The sequence below is a fragment of the Fukomys damarensis genome, unplaced genomic scaffold (assembly GCF_012274545.1).
Source record: "Fukomys damarensis isolate Sample0158 unplaced genomic scaffold, DMR_v1.0_HiC HiC_scaffold_37, whole genome shotgun sequence".
Taxonomy (NCBI): Eukaryota; Metazoa; Chordata; class Mammalia; order Rodentia; family Bathyergidae; genus Fukomys; species Fukomys damarensis.
The window spans coordinates 10,517,182-10,530,860 of NW_022900949.1; the positions used below are offsets into that span (position 1 = coordinate 10,517,182).

A 13,679-nucleotide genomic window follows, 5' to 3' on the forward strand; every position below is an offset into this window, starting at 1 on the left:
AGCCTGGGTTCGCTGGGCTCCGACATGAGCCTACCCGCCGCCGACCCGCTCTTCGTGCCGGGCGAGGACTGCGCCCCTGCATGGCGCGCGGCGCCAGCCGCCTACAATGTGACCGACACACACCTGGAGATCCTGGGCAAGCCGGTGATGGAGCGGTGGGAGACGCCCTACATGCACTCGCTGGCGGCCGCCGCCTCCTCCAGAGGTAGCTCCCGCCCGCGCTGGCGCGGGGTAAACTGAGGCTGGGGCAACCTCAGGTCCAACCCAGGTGCTCTAGCATCTCTGTGTGCCTCGGTTTCCTCGCCTGGCTAATGGAGCTGCCAGTAGTGTACCGGAGGCAGTAAAGGAGAGGGGCGCAGGCACAGCCCCGCTACCTCGACCCCGCTCACGGTGGGACCTGGAATTTACTCCTCCGGGGAGATAAGAGCTCCTCCCTAAGCTGTGTCCTCAGACGCACCGCTCCAGGGTGGAAATTGGTGTTGCGGGCCCTCATCTGCGGCAAGGGCGGAGGATCTGGGCTTTGGGACGTGGGGCAGGAGGCTGCTCAGTCTAGCCTGGGAGGCCGCGCCAGTGGCTAAGAATAGCTGGGGAAAGCAGAGCTAGGGAGACAGCTGTCTGGTGGGGTGGTTCTGCACTGGCCAGCCGTGGCCCAAGGGGTGCCCAGGGCTCCCTCAGCTCCACAGGCCTGTCCAGAGCGTGTGGCACCCGGGTGCCGGGCCTCAGTGTTCCCACCTGGCAAATGCACACATTTGTTGTCCCTGAGCAGAGTGGCAAGAGGAGGGAGGAAGCAGACCATCCCCTCCCTGGTCTCTTCAGGCCTTGCCCTTGCAAGCTGGAAGGAGGAAAGGGGACAGAAAAGTAGCCAACTAGAGCGATAAGAGCCACCAGTACAAACAGCGTAGGCCTGGGCTCAAAGTCCAGAGCTCCCCCCTCCCCGCCTCCAGGGGCTGGGCCCAAACCCAGCTGTGCAAGTCCTACCCGGCTCGCCACCTCTCTCTGGTCACTGGCCAGGGCTGGCACAGGACAGCTGTTACACCTGTCCTTGTGGCAAACATGACCCACAGGCAGGGCCCCTCCCCAGTGCCCCATCCGCCAGGCAGCTGCCCACCTGGGCCCAGCGTGTGATGCCCGGGCCTTCTGTCTGTCTGCACAGGGGGCCGGGTCCTGGAGGTGGGCTTCGGCATGGCCATTGCAGCCTCAAAGGTGCAGGAGGCCCCCATCACCGAGCATTGGATCATTGAGTGTAATGATGGCGTCTTCCAGCGGCTCCAGACCTGGGCCCAGCAGCAGCCACACAAGGTGCCGCCCGCTAGCTGGGCTCCTGGGGCCTGGATGAAGGGTGGTCGTCTCCCTTGGGAATCCTTTTCTGCAGGTGGATAGGTCTTGAGGGCCTCTCTGCCCTTCACCCTGTTTTCCTCCCCCCCAGGTTACACCCTTGAAAGGCCTGTGGGAGGATGTGGCACCCACACTACCGGATGGTCACTTTGATGGTGAGGGGCTCTGGGAGCAGGATGGGGAGGACACCCGATGGGGGATGTGGAGCCTCTGCCTGCAGTGGCACCACTCTCTGCTGTGCTCTTGGGGGACAGAGCCTGGGTGGGCAGGGACACAGGAGGGCCTGGCAGGCAGGCAGATGGGCATTTGGGTGGTCTGGCCTTCCCGCTCTGGGATGAGCAGGCTGAGGCTGCTGAGTGACCCTGAACGGTCCGGCTGGTGTCCCCCATGCAGGGATCCTGTACGACACGTACCCACTGTCAGAGGAGACCTGGCACACGCACCAGTTCAACTTCATCAAAGTAGGCACCAGGCACCCCTCTTTCCCACCTTGCTAGGGTGCAGCAGCCCATGGGGGGTCTGTCCACACCTCAACTGCCCTTCTGACTACTGTCCCCTAGAACCATGCCTTTCGCCTGCTGAAGCCAGGGGGCATCCTCACCTACTGCAACCTCACCTCCTGGGGCGAGCTCATGAAGTCCAAGTACTCAGACATCACCACCATGTTTGAGGTACGACTTTCCTACCGTAAAGCTAGGCAATGATGTTGGGGAGTAGCTGGAGTTGCCCTACATCTTGGGGAGGACCCCTTCCTCCCACAGACCATGGGAGGCTTGGAATGTGTTGTTATTTTCCATTTGGAAACCAGACAAGGCCCTCCGCAGCTCACCCACCTCCCATAGCTCCCCAGTGCCCTTGGGATTCAGCCTGAGCCCCTCACATTCCCTCTGTGCTCCACTGCCAACCCCAGTGCCCTCCCAGGACTTCCAATCACCTTGTTGCTCTAAGCTGCTGTCCTGAGAGCCTGCCACATCCCATGATGCCAAGAGGGTAGCTTTCCAGGTCCTTTGCTGTCCTGGTTCTTTTGCTGTGAAACTCACTGGCAAGGACACAGGCCTGCACAGGTGGGAGTGAGCATCTCCCTGTCCCTGGGATGCAAGTCTAGGGATGGCATTCGAGGATACCAGGGGTAGGAGGGCACTGCTGCTCAGGCCTCTCAACTTGACAGTCCTGTCCACACCTGGTGCTATGTACTTCCAGTGCTGTGCTTGGGGTGGCCCTGGGGTGACCCATGCCTGTCCCAGCAGGAGACACAGGTGCCAGCGCTGCAGGAGGCAGGCTTCCGGCGGGAGAATATTCGCACGGAGGTGATGGGGCTGGTGCCACCGGCCGACTGCCGCTACTACGCCTTCCCACAGATGATCACGCCCCTGGTTACCAAGCAGTGAGTGCCCACCCTCCTCGGTGTGTCTGAGAACCAGCCATGGGACACGGGTGGCCTCCCTCCAGGGCACAAGGGTAAAATAAAGGTGGGCACTGGCCTGGCTGGCGCGCCCCGAGTGCAGCTGCGAGTACCGTCACCCTTTGGGGCCCATCGTCCTGCCTGACACTGCCCATGCCCTGGGCGGCCGTGCTGCTCACCCAGTGGTTTGCAGCAGGAACTAAGAGGGTGTCCCCAAGGCTGGGAGTCTTGCGGAGTCAGCCCGAAATGAGTGCATTTGCGTTCAAGTGTCTTGGCTCCCACTGTGGCCTGGCCCCATCTGTCCCCCAGAGCCGCCACCCTCATCCCTAGCCAGTTCTCGACTCATATGGGCCCCAGGGGAGCTGCCCCCCTCTTCTGGGGACCCGCTTTCCAGGGACCCGCCTATGGGCTCCTGACCAGGGACCAGGATCGAGCCGTTCCTGCCCACAGCACTGTTCCCGCTCTGCGTGGTTTTGCCCTAGAAGCTGCCCTTGGGCAGGACCAGGCAGCACTGTCCCCGTGCCTGAGGCAGGGAGCCATCGATATGCGCGGGCACATACCGAGGACCTGCAGGACCCGTCTCCAGTCTGCTGAATGAGTGTCATTAGGAAGGCGTGGACTGGGGATGTGGCGTCTCTGAGGGCGGGCTAGGAGAGGTAGAGCTGGGTATTGAGGGGCTCATCTGGACTGCACCCACATCTCCAGGCTGAGGGACAGTTGCAAGGGACCCAGGCCGTCTCTCCTTAGCCTATCACTGGCCATGTGCGGTCCCCACTGCCCCTCACTCAGAGGCCACTGCCCCAACCCTGAGGTGTGGGGAAGCGACAAGGGGAGGCTTTGCTACTGAGGAAACTGAGTCAGGGGACCCAGCTTCTTGCTCTCCAAAGCCAGACCGTCCCAGGAAGGGTTGTAGCTAGGTGATAGCTCAACTCTGGGCCTTGGTGTTCTCATCCATGAAAAACGCAGGGGAAACCCCGCCCAGTGGGCACAGGATACCTGGTCCCCACCCACAGTGCACAGGGCACCAGTGGAATCAGTGGGGTCTATTTACAGTCTCGGTTTATTCACAATCTCGGGCCGCTCCAGAGGTGCCAGTGGGTCAGGACTGCAGTGTGGCTGTGGGCACTACCGGCGGTACCAGATCCTGAGTCTCTTCTCCCTCTTGATTTTTCGCTGCAGCTGCAGGATGCCGTAGAGCAGGGCCTCAGCCGTGGGTGGGCAGCCTGTGGGGATCGAGCTTCAGTCTCCCAGCCCAGCCTCCCGGGAGCTCTCTCCTCAGCACCAGTCCCTGGGAAAGTTGGGAGGAGCAGCCTTGGACTAGTGAGGGGCCCCATGCCAGCCTTCGGGAGAGGCCTAGGACTGAGAGGGTGACCTCCCCACTCACAGAGCTAAGCAAACTGACATGTCCCACATGCAGAGGGACACCACCGGACTGACTGCCAGGTAGAATAAAGGATGGCAGCTAAGTGTGAACCTCACACAACCAGTGCTTGATAAGTACCATGTAGGACAGACTTTTGTTTTTTTTTGGTATAGGGGCCAAACTCAGGACCTTGTGCTTTCGAAGCAGCACAGCACCACTGAGCTAAATCCCTGGCCCTTTCTGGGTTTTTTTTTTTTTTTTTTGGTTTTTTGAGACAGGGTCTCACTATGTAGTTGAGCCTGCCCTGGAACTCACTGTGTAGGCCAAGCTGGTCTCGAACTCACAGCGATCCTCCTGCCTCAGTCTCCCAAGTGTTGGGATAACAAATGTGTACCACCATGCCCAGTTGCTGTTTTTTTTTTTTTTTTTGGTTTTTTGAGACAGGGTCTCACTATGTAGTTGAGCCTGCCCTGGAACTCACTGTGTAGGCCAAGCTGGTCTCGAACTCACAGCGATCCTCCTGCCTCAGTCTCCCAAGTGTTGGGATAACAAATGTGTACCACCATGCCCAGTTGCTGTTTTTTTTTTTTTTTTTTTGGTTTTTTGAGACAGGGTCTCACTATGTAGTTGAGACTGCCCTGGAACTCACTGTGTAGGCCAAGCTGGTCTCGAACTCACAGCGATCCTCCTGCCTCAGCCTCCCAAGTGTTGGGATATCAAATGTGTACCACCATGCCCAGCTGCTGTTTTGTTTTTTTTTTTTTGGTACTGGGGATCAAACTCGGGTCCTTGCGCTTATGAGATAGGCAGAACCACTGAGCTAAATCCCCAGTCCTTTAAAAATTATTATTCATTGTGATTCTGACATTCAAAGTTAACTGAGCACCCTGAACTTTTTTATTCTTCTGAAATCACAGAGGTTAAAACCACCACCCACCTACATTTCCAGCACTCCGCACACCCCACTTTTTAAAAAGTACAAGGGCCTGAGTTCAACCCTCAGTACAAAAAAAAAAAAATTTTTTTTTGAAACAGGGTCTCACTGTATAGCCCAAGCTGGCCTTGAAGCCATGGTAATGCTCCTGCCTCAGCCTCCTGCTTCAGTGTGCCACCACACCCAGCTCCCTTTTAGAGACAATGTCCTACCCCCCACCAGAGACCTTTTCTTGTTAGTTTTAGTAATTGCAATGAATGAATTCCCTTCTGCTACTCTGACTTCTGACACAGGGACCAGGCCACCACCCTGGGAGACCCTATGACCAAGGGGGCTAAGGCCTGGGGTGGCGCTGTTTCTCGAGGACCCTGACCTGCCCGTCCACAGTGTGGATGTGGATGGGGGAGAGGCAGAGTGAACAGGCCCAGGCTGCCCTCACCTGGCACATAGATGTCCACAGGCACGATGCGGTCACAGCCCCTCACGACAGAGTAGGAATAGTGGTAGTAACCTCCTCCGTTGGCACAGCTGGGGGAGAAAACACTCTGAGGGGCACCCTGGCCCCTGTGGGCCCCTGCCCACCCCCTCTGCTCTCCAGCACCTGGCCACCAGGGGTGGGGGGCAGCAGAGACAAAGCACCTCCAGGAACCTTCTGGGACAGGGTGCACAAGTAAATGTGCGCTGGGAAACATGGGAAGCGTCCGCCCAGGGCTCTGACGGTGAACTCCCCCGGGGAGTGTGGGGTTGGAGACCCACTGACAGAAAGCCCCTTCTCCTTCAAACAGCCAAGATCAGAGCCGGGGCGTAGGGAGGGCGGGAGGCAGCCCTGTCTGGGGAGCAGCATGGAAGCTCCACCCACCCCCTCTCTGCTACTGGGGTCCACGCACACTGGGAGACCCAGAAATGCCTGTAGCGTCATGCATCACACGGCTCACCAGGGCCAGGAATGGAAATAACTACCGTGTCAGGCCGAGTGAACTCTGGAATGTTCTACAGACGTTTGAATTAGGTTACTCGTAAGTCCTCACACTGGGACATCACTCAGCCAACCATAGGAGCGAAGCTGTGACACTCGCCAGAGCACGGACAGACCTTGAGGACGCTGTGCTCAGTGAGACGCCAGACATGGAGGACACAGTGTGGGCTCCACGGACAGGAAACACCCAGGACAGGCGACTCCAGAGACAGGAAGTGGACTCAGGGGTGCTGGGGCTGGGGGAGGGTGACTGCTCATGGGGACGGATAGGGCTTTTTTGTGGTGATAAGAGAGTTTTGGAACTAAACAGTGACAACAGTCACGCATCTCCTGGCACTTTCAAAGGGTGCACTTACACAGCACGGAGCTGGGTGGAAAGGAGGCCACCTGCCATCTGGGCTGGGAGTAGATAGCGAAGCAGCCTGGGAGAGGGCAGTGGGCACGTGACAGGTGACAGCTAGGTACGGCTAAGGGCCTCCCCGTGATACCTGGACAGATGTGAGGGGCAAGCGTGGGGTGGGGTAGCACTCACCTCCCCATGGACACGACGTAGCGTGGCTCTGGCATCTGGTCGTAGACCTGGAGGAGGCGCAGAATCAGGTTCCCTGTGCGTCAGGGCGGGAGGGCTGGGGAGGGCTGGGCCTACCTTACGGAGCGCCGGGGCCATCTTGTTGGTGAGCGTGCCAGCCACGATCATCACGTCGGCCTGGCGCGGGCTGGCACGGAAGACCACGCCGAAGCGGTCCATGTCGTAGCGGGGTGCAGCCATGTGCATCATCTCCACGGCGCAGCAGGCCAGGCCGAAGGTCATGGGCCAGAGAGAGCTCTGGGAGAGGGCCAGGCCAGTCAGTCACCTGACACTCAGGTCCCTAGCCTCGCTTCAGAACCAGGGAGGGTAGCGGCCAGGCTCCAGGCCCAGGAGAGGGCTCAGAACCAGCGCCATTCCCAACCCCACTTCCAAGGCAGCCCTGGACGCTGTGTGCGTCCTCCAACATTTGATGTCTTGTTTCCCGCAAACCTCCTGCTCCTTTTGCCCTGGGTCTGATGGCCATCAACAGATGTGTGGATGTGGGTGGCAGGGCCTGGGCTGCAGAGTGGGAACAGCTCACCCCTTGGCCTAGATGGCCAGGGCCACCTGGCTGGCACCTGCACTAGACAGACCCTGGCCATGTTCCTGGGCTTCGGTGATTAAAAAGGGCCTGCAGTGGGCAGCTCCATGATGGCAGCTGTGGGTTCCCGCAGGAGCCGCCCCAGGCACAGAGCTCAACAGACAACGTGGGAGGCAGAGCCGAGCTCGCCATCAATGGGCCACTGTGAGACTTGCATGACTGTGAGGCGGGGCACCAGGCAGAGCTGCGGGGAGTGGCCAGCTGGTCACAGGGATGCATGTCATGGCAGACTTTACTGGGGACCTACAGCGTTCAGAAAGCATGGCTTTTTGAAGATAAAAATCACTTTCATATTAGAAGAGAAAAAAAAACAAACTCAGAGGCCAGAACGAGACCTGTAGGAGCAGTGGTTGGCTCACTGTGTCCAGGGCAAGGAGACCAGGCAGTGGGGAGGGAGGGGGATGCTCAGGAGAGTCAAGCTTCATCCCCGGGGTGCTGTGTGTGTCCCCGGGAAGGGGACAGCAGAGCTCACCCGGCGGGCCCAGTTGACGAGGTCATCCAGCTTGGCCACCACATACTCGCCGCGGCTCGTCGGGAGTGTGGGGGGCTTTGGGACCACGGCTCCAACCTTGGGCACAGCAGGCTGGGTGCTGGGTACAGGGACACACAGGCATGGAAGGTGTCAGTGACACAGCCAGGGGGTGGCCACCAACAGCCCCTGCCCAGGCACCCAGTCTGGGGTAGCTGCCTGGAGTTGGGAACAAAGGAGCAGTCATAGGCAGGGTCCCTGGATAGCACAGGACGAACCCTGAGGCCCAGGCTGCAGCCAGGACACACTGAAGATGAGGAACGAGGCATGGCTGCGTCCAAGGGTTCTGTGAGGCACCATCAGCATCCAGGACCCCAGGATGCATGCAGCCACAGGGCTCCCAGGGGACCAGGATGCAGCACCCAGAAGGCACCAGAGATGTGGGGAGGAGGGAGGAGGTGGCCTCACCTGCCCGGGCCCTCGGTGGCCTGGCTCTGATGGATGCATTGCGCCTGCACAGCCACACCCACACCGGAGCTGCAGAGACCCCAGTAAGTGGCTGCCCTGAGCCCAGGGCCCGGCCCTTCCCCACTGTCCCTTCCTTCCTCGGACCCCTCGCTCCTCTGCTTGCTGCCCCTCCCCTCACTGAGGCCCCGACCCAGATAATGGCTCAGATCTAAGTTTCTCAGGGTGCACAGGCCACCCGGTGCCTAAGTAAGGATGATCCTGGGAAGAGCTACAGAAGGAAACCCTGAGACCAGGCCCTCCCTGCCTGATCGAGGGGAGGCGTGGGCCTCAGGCCTGCCCGAGTTTCTAGGAGGTGGCTGTCCTTGAGCCAGGCTTGCAGGACACTTTGCTGGGACAGGGGAGTGTGCTCTGAGGGCACCGAGCCCTGCTAGCCTCTGCCACCCCACAAATGTCGCACAGAGGGCCCTGCACACCAGTGACCTCCAAGGGTCCCTCTATTTGTTGGGGGGGTGGCCCTGCAACACCTGCAGCCAAGCCTCCCACCTGACAGGTACCAGCACTCACCGCAGGCCAAGGATCCGGACACAGAGCGGGCCAGAAGCTGTGGAGAGAATGGGATGGGCTTGGGGCGAGGGTGAGCGGTGCTCAGAGCCACAGGGCCAGGGTGTCCCAGCAGGGCACACGCTCCCTCCGGCCGTACCCTGCAGTCCCCTCCACTGTCTCAATGCCACTCGGCAAGCGCTTGGTGAGGAAGGGTCTTCCAGAAAGCAGCCGTTTCTCTCCCTTGCTGAAGACCCTCGGCCTCCGGAAGCATACTCAGATCCCACATCAGGCCCCTCCCCGTGCTCACCGCGTCGTGTCCCTCCTCGGGGTCTTTGCCTTACTGCTCCCTCTGCCTTGAACACCCTGCTGCACATAGCCACTTCTTTGTCTTAAGGCCTCAGGAGGGGCGCCCACTGACCAGCCAGGCCCTCTGGGTCCCAGCGCTATCCCTTCTCTGGCTCTGTGCACTCATGCACCACAAGCCTCCTCTGACACTGGGACTTCCCTTGCCTCAGCCTTGGCTGTGCCTGGCATACAGGCTCGGTACCTGACTCCAGGCTCTGGACACTGGGCTGGGGCTTGAGGGTTTCAGATCCTGCCAGGAACTGCCCTGTGCCCCAGACATGCATCCAGGAAGGCAGCAAAGGCAACGTCCATGTCAACCTACACGGGGAAGGACCCCAGGAGGAGCTGACTGCAAGGAAAGATGGGGAGGGACGCCCTGGATGGAGGCGCAGGGGTGGTGGAGGTGAGTAGAGACCTTCGTGAACAATGGGACAGCTGGAGGGGCCAGGGTTGGTGACCATCCATGGCTGAACTGTGTCCAAAATGCACACAGTGAAGCGTTCGCCCCAGCACCTCATAATGTCACCATGTTTGGAGACAGGGTCTTTACAGAGGTGATTAACGGATAGGTGAGGTTCCTGACATGGGCCCTGATCCATAGGTCTGGGGTGCATATAATAAAACAGGGTCAGGACACAGACTCCCAGGGAGAAGACTACATGAAGTCCTCGGGAGACAACAGCACCCACAACCCACGACAAGACCTGAGGAGCAACCCGGCCTGTGACACCCTGGATCAGTCGGACCTCCAGCCTCCAGGACTGTGGATAATGAAGTTCTGTCATCTAAGCCACCTGAGCATGAGGGGCCACACAACCTCTTCCCCAACCCCCTCCTTGTGCCAGCCTTCACCTCACCCAGGGTGCTGCTTTCTGCAGCTCCACACAGGCTGCAAGTCTCCCAAGGACATGACAGTGACCTACCTTCTTGGCAGGCCTGAGGCTGGGCCCAAAGATTAGCTACCTCTCCCTGAGCCTCAGATTTCCCATTTGACAACTGACAATGGCCTTGGAAACAGAGCAAAACAAACACCCTGCTGAGTACCTAAGAGGTGTGAAAACAGAACTTTTTTTTTCTTTTGAAATAGGTGTGTTGCTATATGGTGGCCAGACTAGTCCAAAAATCCTAGATGGAAGCAATCCTTCTGCCTCAGACTCCTAAGCAGCTGAGCCTCCCAAGCAGCAGTGTGCCAATGCACCCAGCTTTGGAACAAGCATTTTTCACTACTTTTGTGTGTGTGTGTGCGTGTGTGTGTGTGTGTGTGTGTGTGTGTGTGTGTGTGGTACCAGGGATTGAACTCAGGACCTTGAGCTTGTGAGGCAGGTGGCGGAACCACTGAGCTATCCCGGCCCTAGGAACAGGCATTTTAAACAAAGAATTCCTGGTGAGAATTCCGAAGAACTGGGAACTTGCACAGAAAAACAAATAACCTCTTCACTATCATCAAAGTCTTATTGAAAATGAGCTTTTTGTTCAGTTCTGAGCCCAGGCAAAGGAACACAACAGTACTGGCAAGACGTGCAACTTTTCATCAGCAAAACCAGAGTCCTAACCGTGTTACGGATGCAGCAGACAACTTCAAGAATCAATCGAGTCCCCCTACTCCATATAACTGCTAGACCTACCCCAGACCTGGGGTCACATGCATTAACAATCAAAGCACATAGGTAAGTAAGTCATCAATTAGGTTGTCTTTCTCTCTCTCTCTCTCTCTTTTTTGAGACAGGGTCTCACTACGTAGCTTAGGTTGGCCTTGAACTCGCAGGATCCTCAGCCTTTGGAGTGCTAGGATTACAAGCCTGCTCCACCACACTTTGTTACCAATCGGGTTTTGCAACAGTATTTGATAACTGTCTCTCAGTATCTCAGGTTTCTTTCCATCCTACGATTTTATTCCATGTCACAGTTTATTCAGTCACTTTATCCAGAGAAGGCAGGGTCTACCTCCACACAGGCGCCGGACGCCGGCAGAAACCCAGGCCATGGTGTCCTAGGTCCCCGGTGTACCCAACGTTCCCCAGCCTGGGCTCTGGGACCCCTAAGTCCCCGCGGTCCCAGAACCCGGACAGCGACGGCCCCGCGAACCCAAAGCCCGGGCCCCCGCGCTCACCCGCCAGCGCCGCCATCTTGGTTTCGGCCTTCAGACAACCTCTGTGGTCCGCCCTCTTAGTGCTCCGGGTCCTCGGGGCCGTCACCGAAAGCGGCTCAGGATGTGTACAGAAACTGGAACCCGGAGTCGAGTCGTTCCGCTGCTTTCTCCTCCCTGTTCGTGACCACGCCACGTGTTTCCAGACGAATCCCTCCGAAAGAAAGGTCGTGGGGCTAAGGGTGACAAAAGAAAACACACTGCACGAGTTTTCTTTTGATTCCGAAAAGTAAAAGGGTAGAAAACACCTCCGTCCCTGGGTGGGCTCGAACCACCAACCTTTCGGTTAACAGCCGAACGCGCTAACCGATTGCGCCACAGAGACCGTGCTAGCAGACGGCCTTACGGACGCACTCTTATGAGGTATGTGCAACAGGCGCGTGTGGGACGAGCTGCACCTGCACAAGGCGCCTCGCCTCTGGGCGGAGTCTAGAAAGGAGCGGTCCTGGCTTCTCGGCTGAAATAGCTCAATTGGGAGAGCATTAGGTAGAAGAACTAAAGGTCCTTAGTTCTGTCTTGGGTTTTGGCAGAAATAGTTGGCGTCCCAAGTCGAACGTCGGTTCTCATTAAACCAGAAATTGAATTGCCTCATTCAGAGGCTTTATAATTTTAGTGCAAACATCTGTCCCTTCTTTCCTCGCTTATTATTAACAAAATTTTTTCCTTTTTTTTTTTTTTTTTTTTTTCTGCATTGCGTGGGGTGGTTCGCGCCTGTAATCCCAGCTCTCGGGAAGCAAAGGCAGGATTGCCAAGAGTTCGAGGCCAACCTGGGCTACCTAGTGAGTCGAAGGCCAGCCTGAACTACACAGTGAGACTGTATTTTTTATTTATTTATTTATTTATTTTTAGTGCTGGAGGTGGATTCGATATTTTTTATATCAGTAGGTCTACAGCCAGTAATGATTGTCAAATGTAAAGCTAAATACCAACTAAATAGAGTTGGCAAAAATACTTTCTACTTGCATGTTCTTTTTTCTTTTCTGGTACTGTCTTCAAACCTAGTGTCTTTGCTCTGAGCTACTTAGCAAGCCCTTTAAAAAATCTTTTTTTGACACAAGGTCTTGCTAAGTCATGAAATTGGCAAGGCCAAGTTTAAACTCGAGATCCTCCTGCCTGTCTCTCAGATGGGGTGACAGTCCTGTGCCGTTATGCTTGGCTCAAGAGTTCTATCGAGTGACACAAAACAGACCAAGTCCTCTTTCTGCATTGAGACCCCATCACGGCCCTGCATGACATCTGGTTACCTTGTCTTCTGCCCTCTTGGGAGGCTGCTGTTGCTGGGGATCAGCAGGGGACGCAACAATTCAGGGCCCTCTGCCTGTGTAGGAATGTCACCTTCCTGGGACACTAAGCATGACTGCCAAGGCGAGGTAGGCTGCTCACTCTGAGGGGAGCCGATGGTGCAGGCCTGGATGTGAGGGGTGAGGAGAGGAGGCCTCCAACATCCCAGCCCACACCTGCCCAGTCTCCAGAGACAGCACCCTGAGCTGCCAGCCATGCTGTTCCTGGGCCCTGAGCTACGGGGACCATGAGAAGGAACATGTTTCCCACAGCGAGCTTTTGGGGAGATGGTGGCCCAGAGCAAGAGTGCATACTGGCGGTGTGGCCCATAGAGGACAGGACAGGAGCTGGGCCTCTGATGACAGCAGCGAAAATGAGGTGCTGGGTTGAAGGGGAAAGGGCAGAAGGCGATTGTAGAGGAAGGGGCACTGGAGAAAGGAGGAGGGGAGGGAAAGGGAAAGGGAAGTCTGGCATGGTGCAGCAGGCAGGGTCCCGAGCAGAGGTGAATCCTGAGGGGAGCATCATTGGACATTGAATATGTCCTTGAGGTGTGGACTTCTGGCGCTGCCCGAATGCCAGGACATTTAATTCTGGGAAATCTCATCCCTTCTCTTCCAGATCTGGAACGAGTAACACCGGGGGTCAGCTGCAAGGGGGGCAGCTCCCAGGTTCCCTGAAAGGGCATCAGGAGAAGATAGGGAGATGGCACCAGGGCTGGGAGAGGGACTGGGAAATACCAGCCACCTCCACCCCAGAAGAAGGGAAAGCAGCCAGGCTCCTGATTGTTGTAGACAGCTGCACTCCAGGGTGTACTGGTGGAGTCTGGGGACACACTTGGCCATCACCCCCCGGGAGCTTTTGGCATGGAGTGGGCTGGAGGCCAGAGACTCGGTCCCGCACCTGTAGTTCCCGGGATGAGGCCCAGAGGGCGCCCTGGGCCCAATGTGCACAGCGCTGAGCAGGGGACCCAGGCATTGGGGAAAACAGGTCTTTTGAGAAAAACCGGATCACCGGCCTGTGTGTGTTCAACACCCTCAAGCAGGAGGCAGCTGTATGGGAGGATGGGTCAACACACTGTACCCCAAGCGGATACGGATGGGTTGGGTTCGGCCTCTTGGCGCCTCGGAAGCAGTCAAGTCACCCTGGGGAGCCACAGCTGGTCCTCAAAACAAGCTTCTAGAACTTTCCTGACCTGGCACCTTGTGGCCAAGGGACATTTTGGGATCTAAACACCCACTGTATCTTGAG

The 13,679-nt window shown here is 57.5% G+C and overlaps 2 protein-coding genes and 1 non-coding gene across 4 annotated transcripts; 1 reads left to right on the forward strand and 2 right to left on the reverse strand.

Moving 5' to 3' along the window:
• Positions 1-6: 6 nt before the first annotated feature.
• Positions 7-2,827, forward strand: Gamt (guanidinoacetate N-methyltransferase). The gene is made up of 6 exons (XM_010634934.2): positions 7-205; positions 1,154-1,299; positions 1,427-1,490; positions 1,729-1,796; positions 1,896-2,006; positions 2,583-2,827. The coding sequence occupies exons 1-6, from the start codon at positions 25-27 to the stop codon at positions 2,721-2,723; spliced, it is 711 nt and encodes a 236-aa protein (XP_010633236.1). The 5' UTR covers positions 7-24; the 3' UTR covers positions 2,724-2,827.
• Positions 2,828-3,779: 952 nt separating this feature from the next.
• Positions 3,780-11,207, reverse strand: Ndufs7 (NADH:ubiquinone oxidoreductase core subunit S7). 2 transcript variants are annotated; one of them, XM_010634933.2, is made up of 8 exons: positions 11,115-11,207; positions 8,681-8,717; positions 8,117-8,185; positions 7,652-7,769; positions 6,657-6,836; positions 6,543-6,589; positions 5,474-5,562; positions 3,780-3,960 (listed from the first exon to the last, which is right to left on the reverse strand). In XM_010634933.2, exons 1-8 carry the CDS (start codon positions 11,128-11,130, stop codon positions 3,863-3,865), a joined length of 654 nt encoding a protein of 217 aa, XP_010633235.1. In that variant the 5' UTR covers positions 11,131-11,207; the 3' UTR covers positions 3,780-3,862. The 2 variants fall into 2 exon arrangements, with proteins under 2 accessions (XP_010633235.1, XP_010633234.1); XM_010634932.1 differs by having other exon boundaries at positions 8,681-8,738; positions 11,115-11,145.
• A 194-nt stretch (positions 11,208-11,401) lies between these two features.
• Trnan-guu lies at positions 11,402-11,475 on the reverse strand. The gene has a single exon. It is a non-coding gene; the product is annotated as a tRNA-Asn (tRNA).
• Between the last annotated feature and the right edge of the window lie 2,204 nt (positions 11,476-13,679).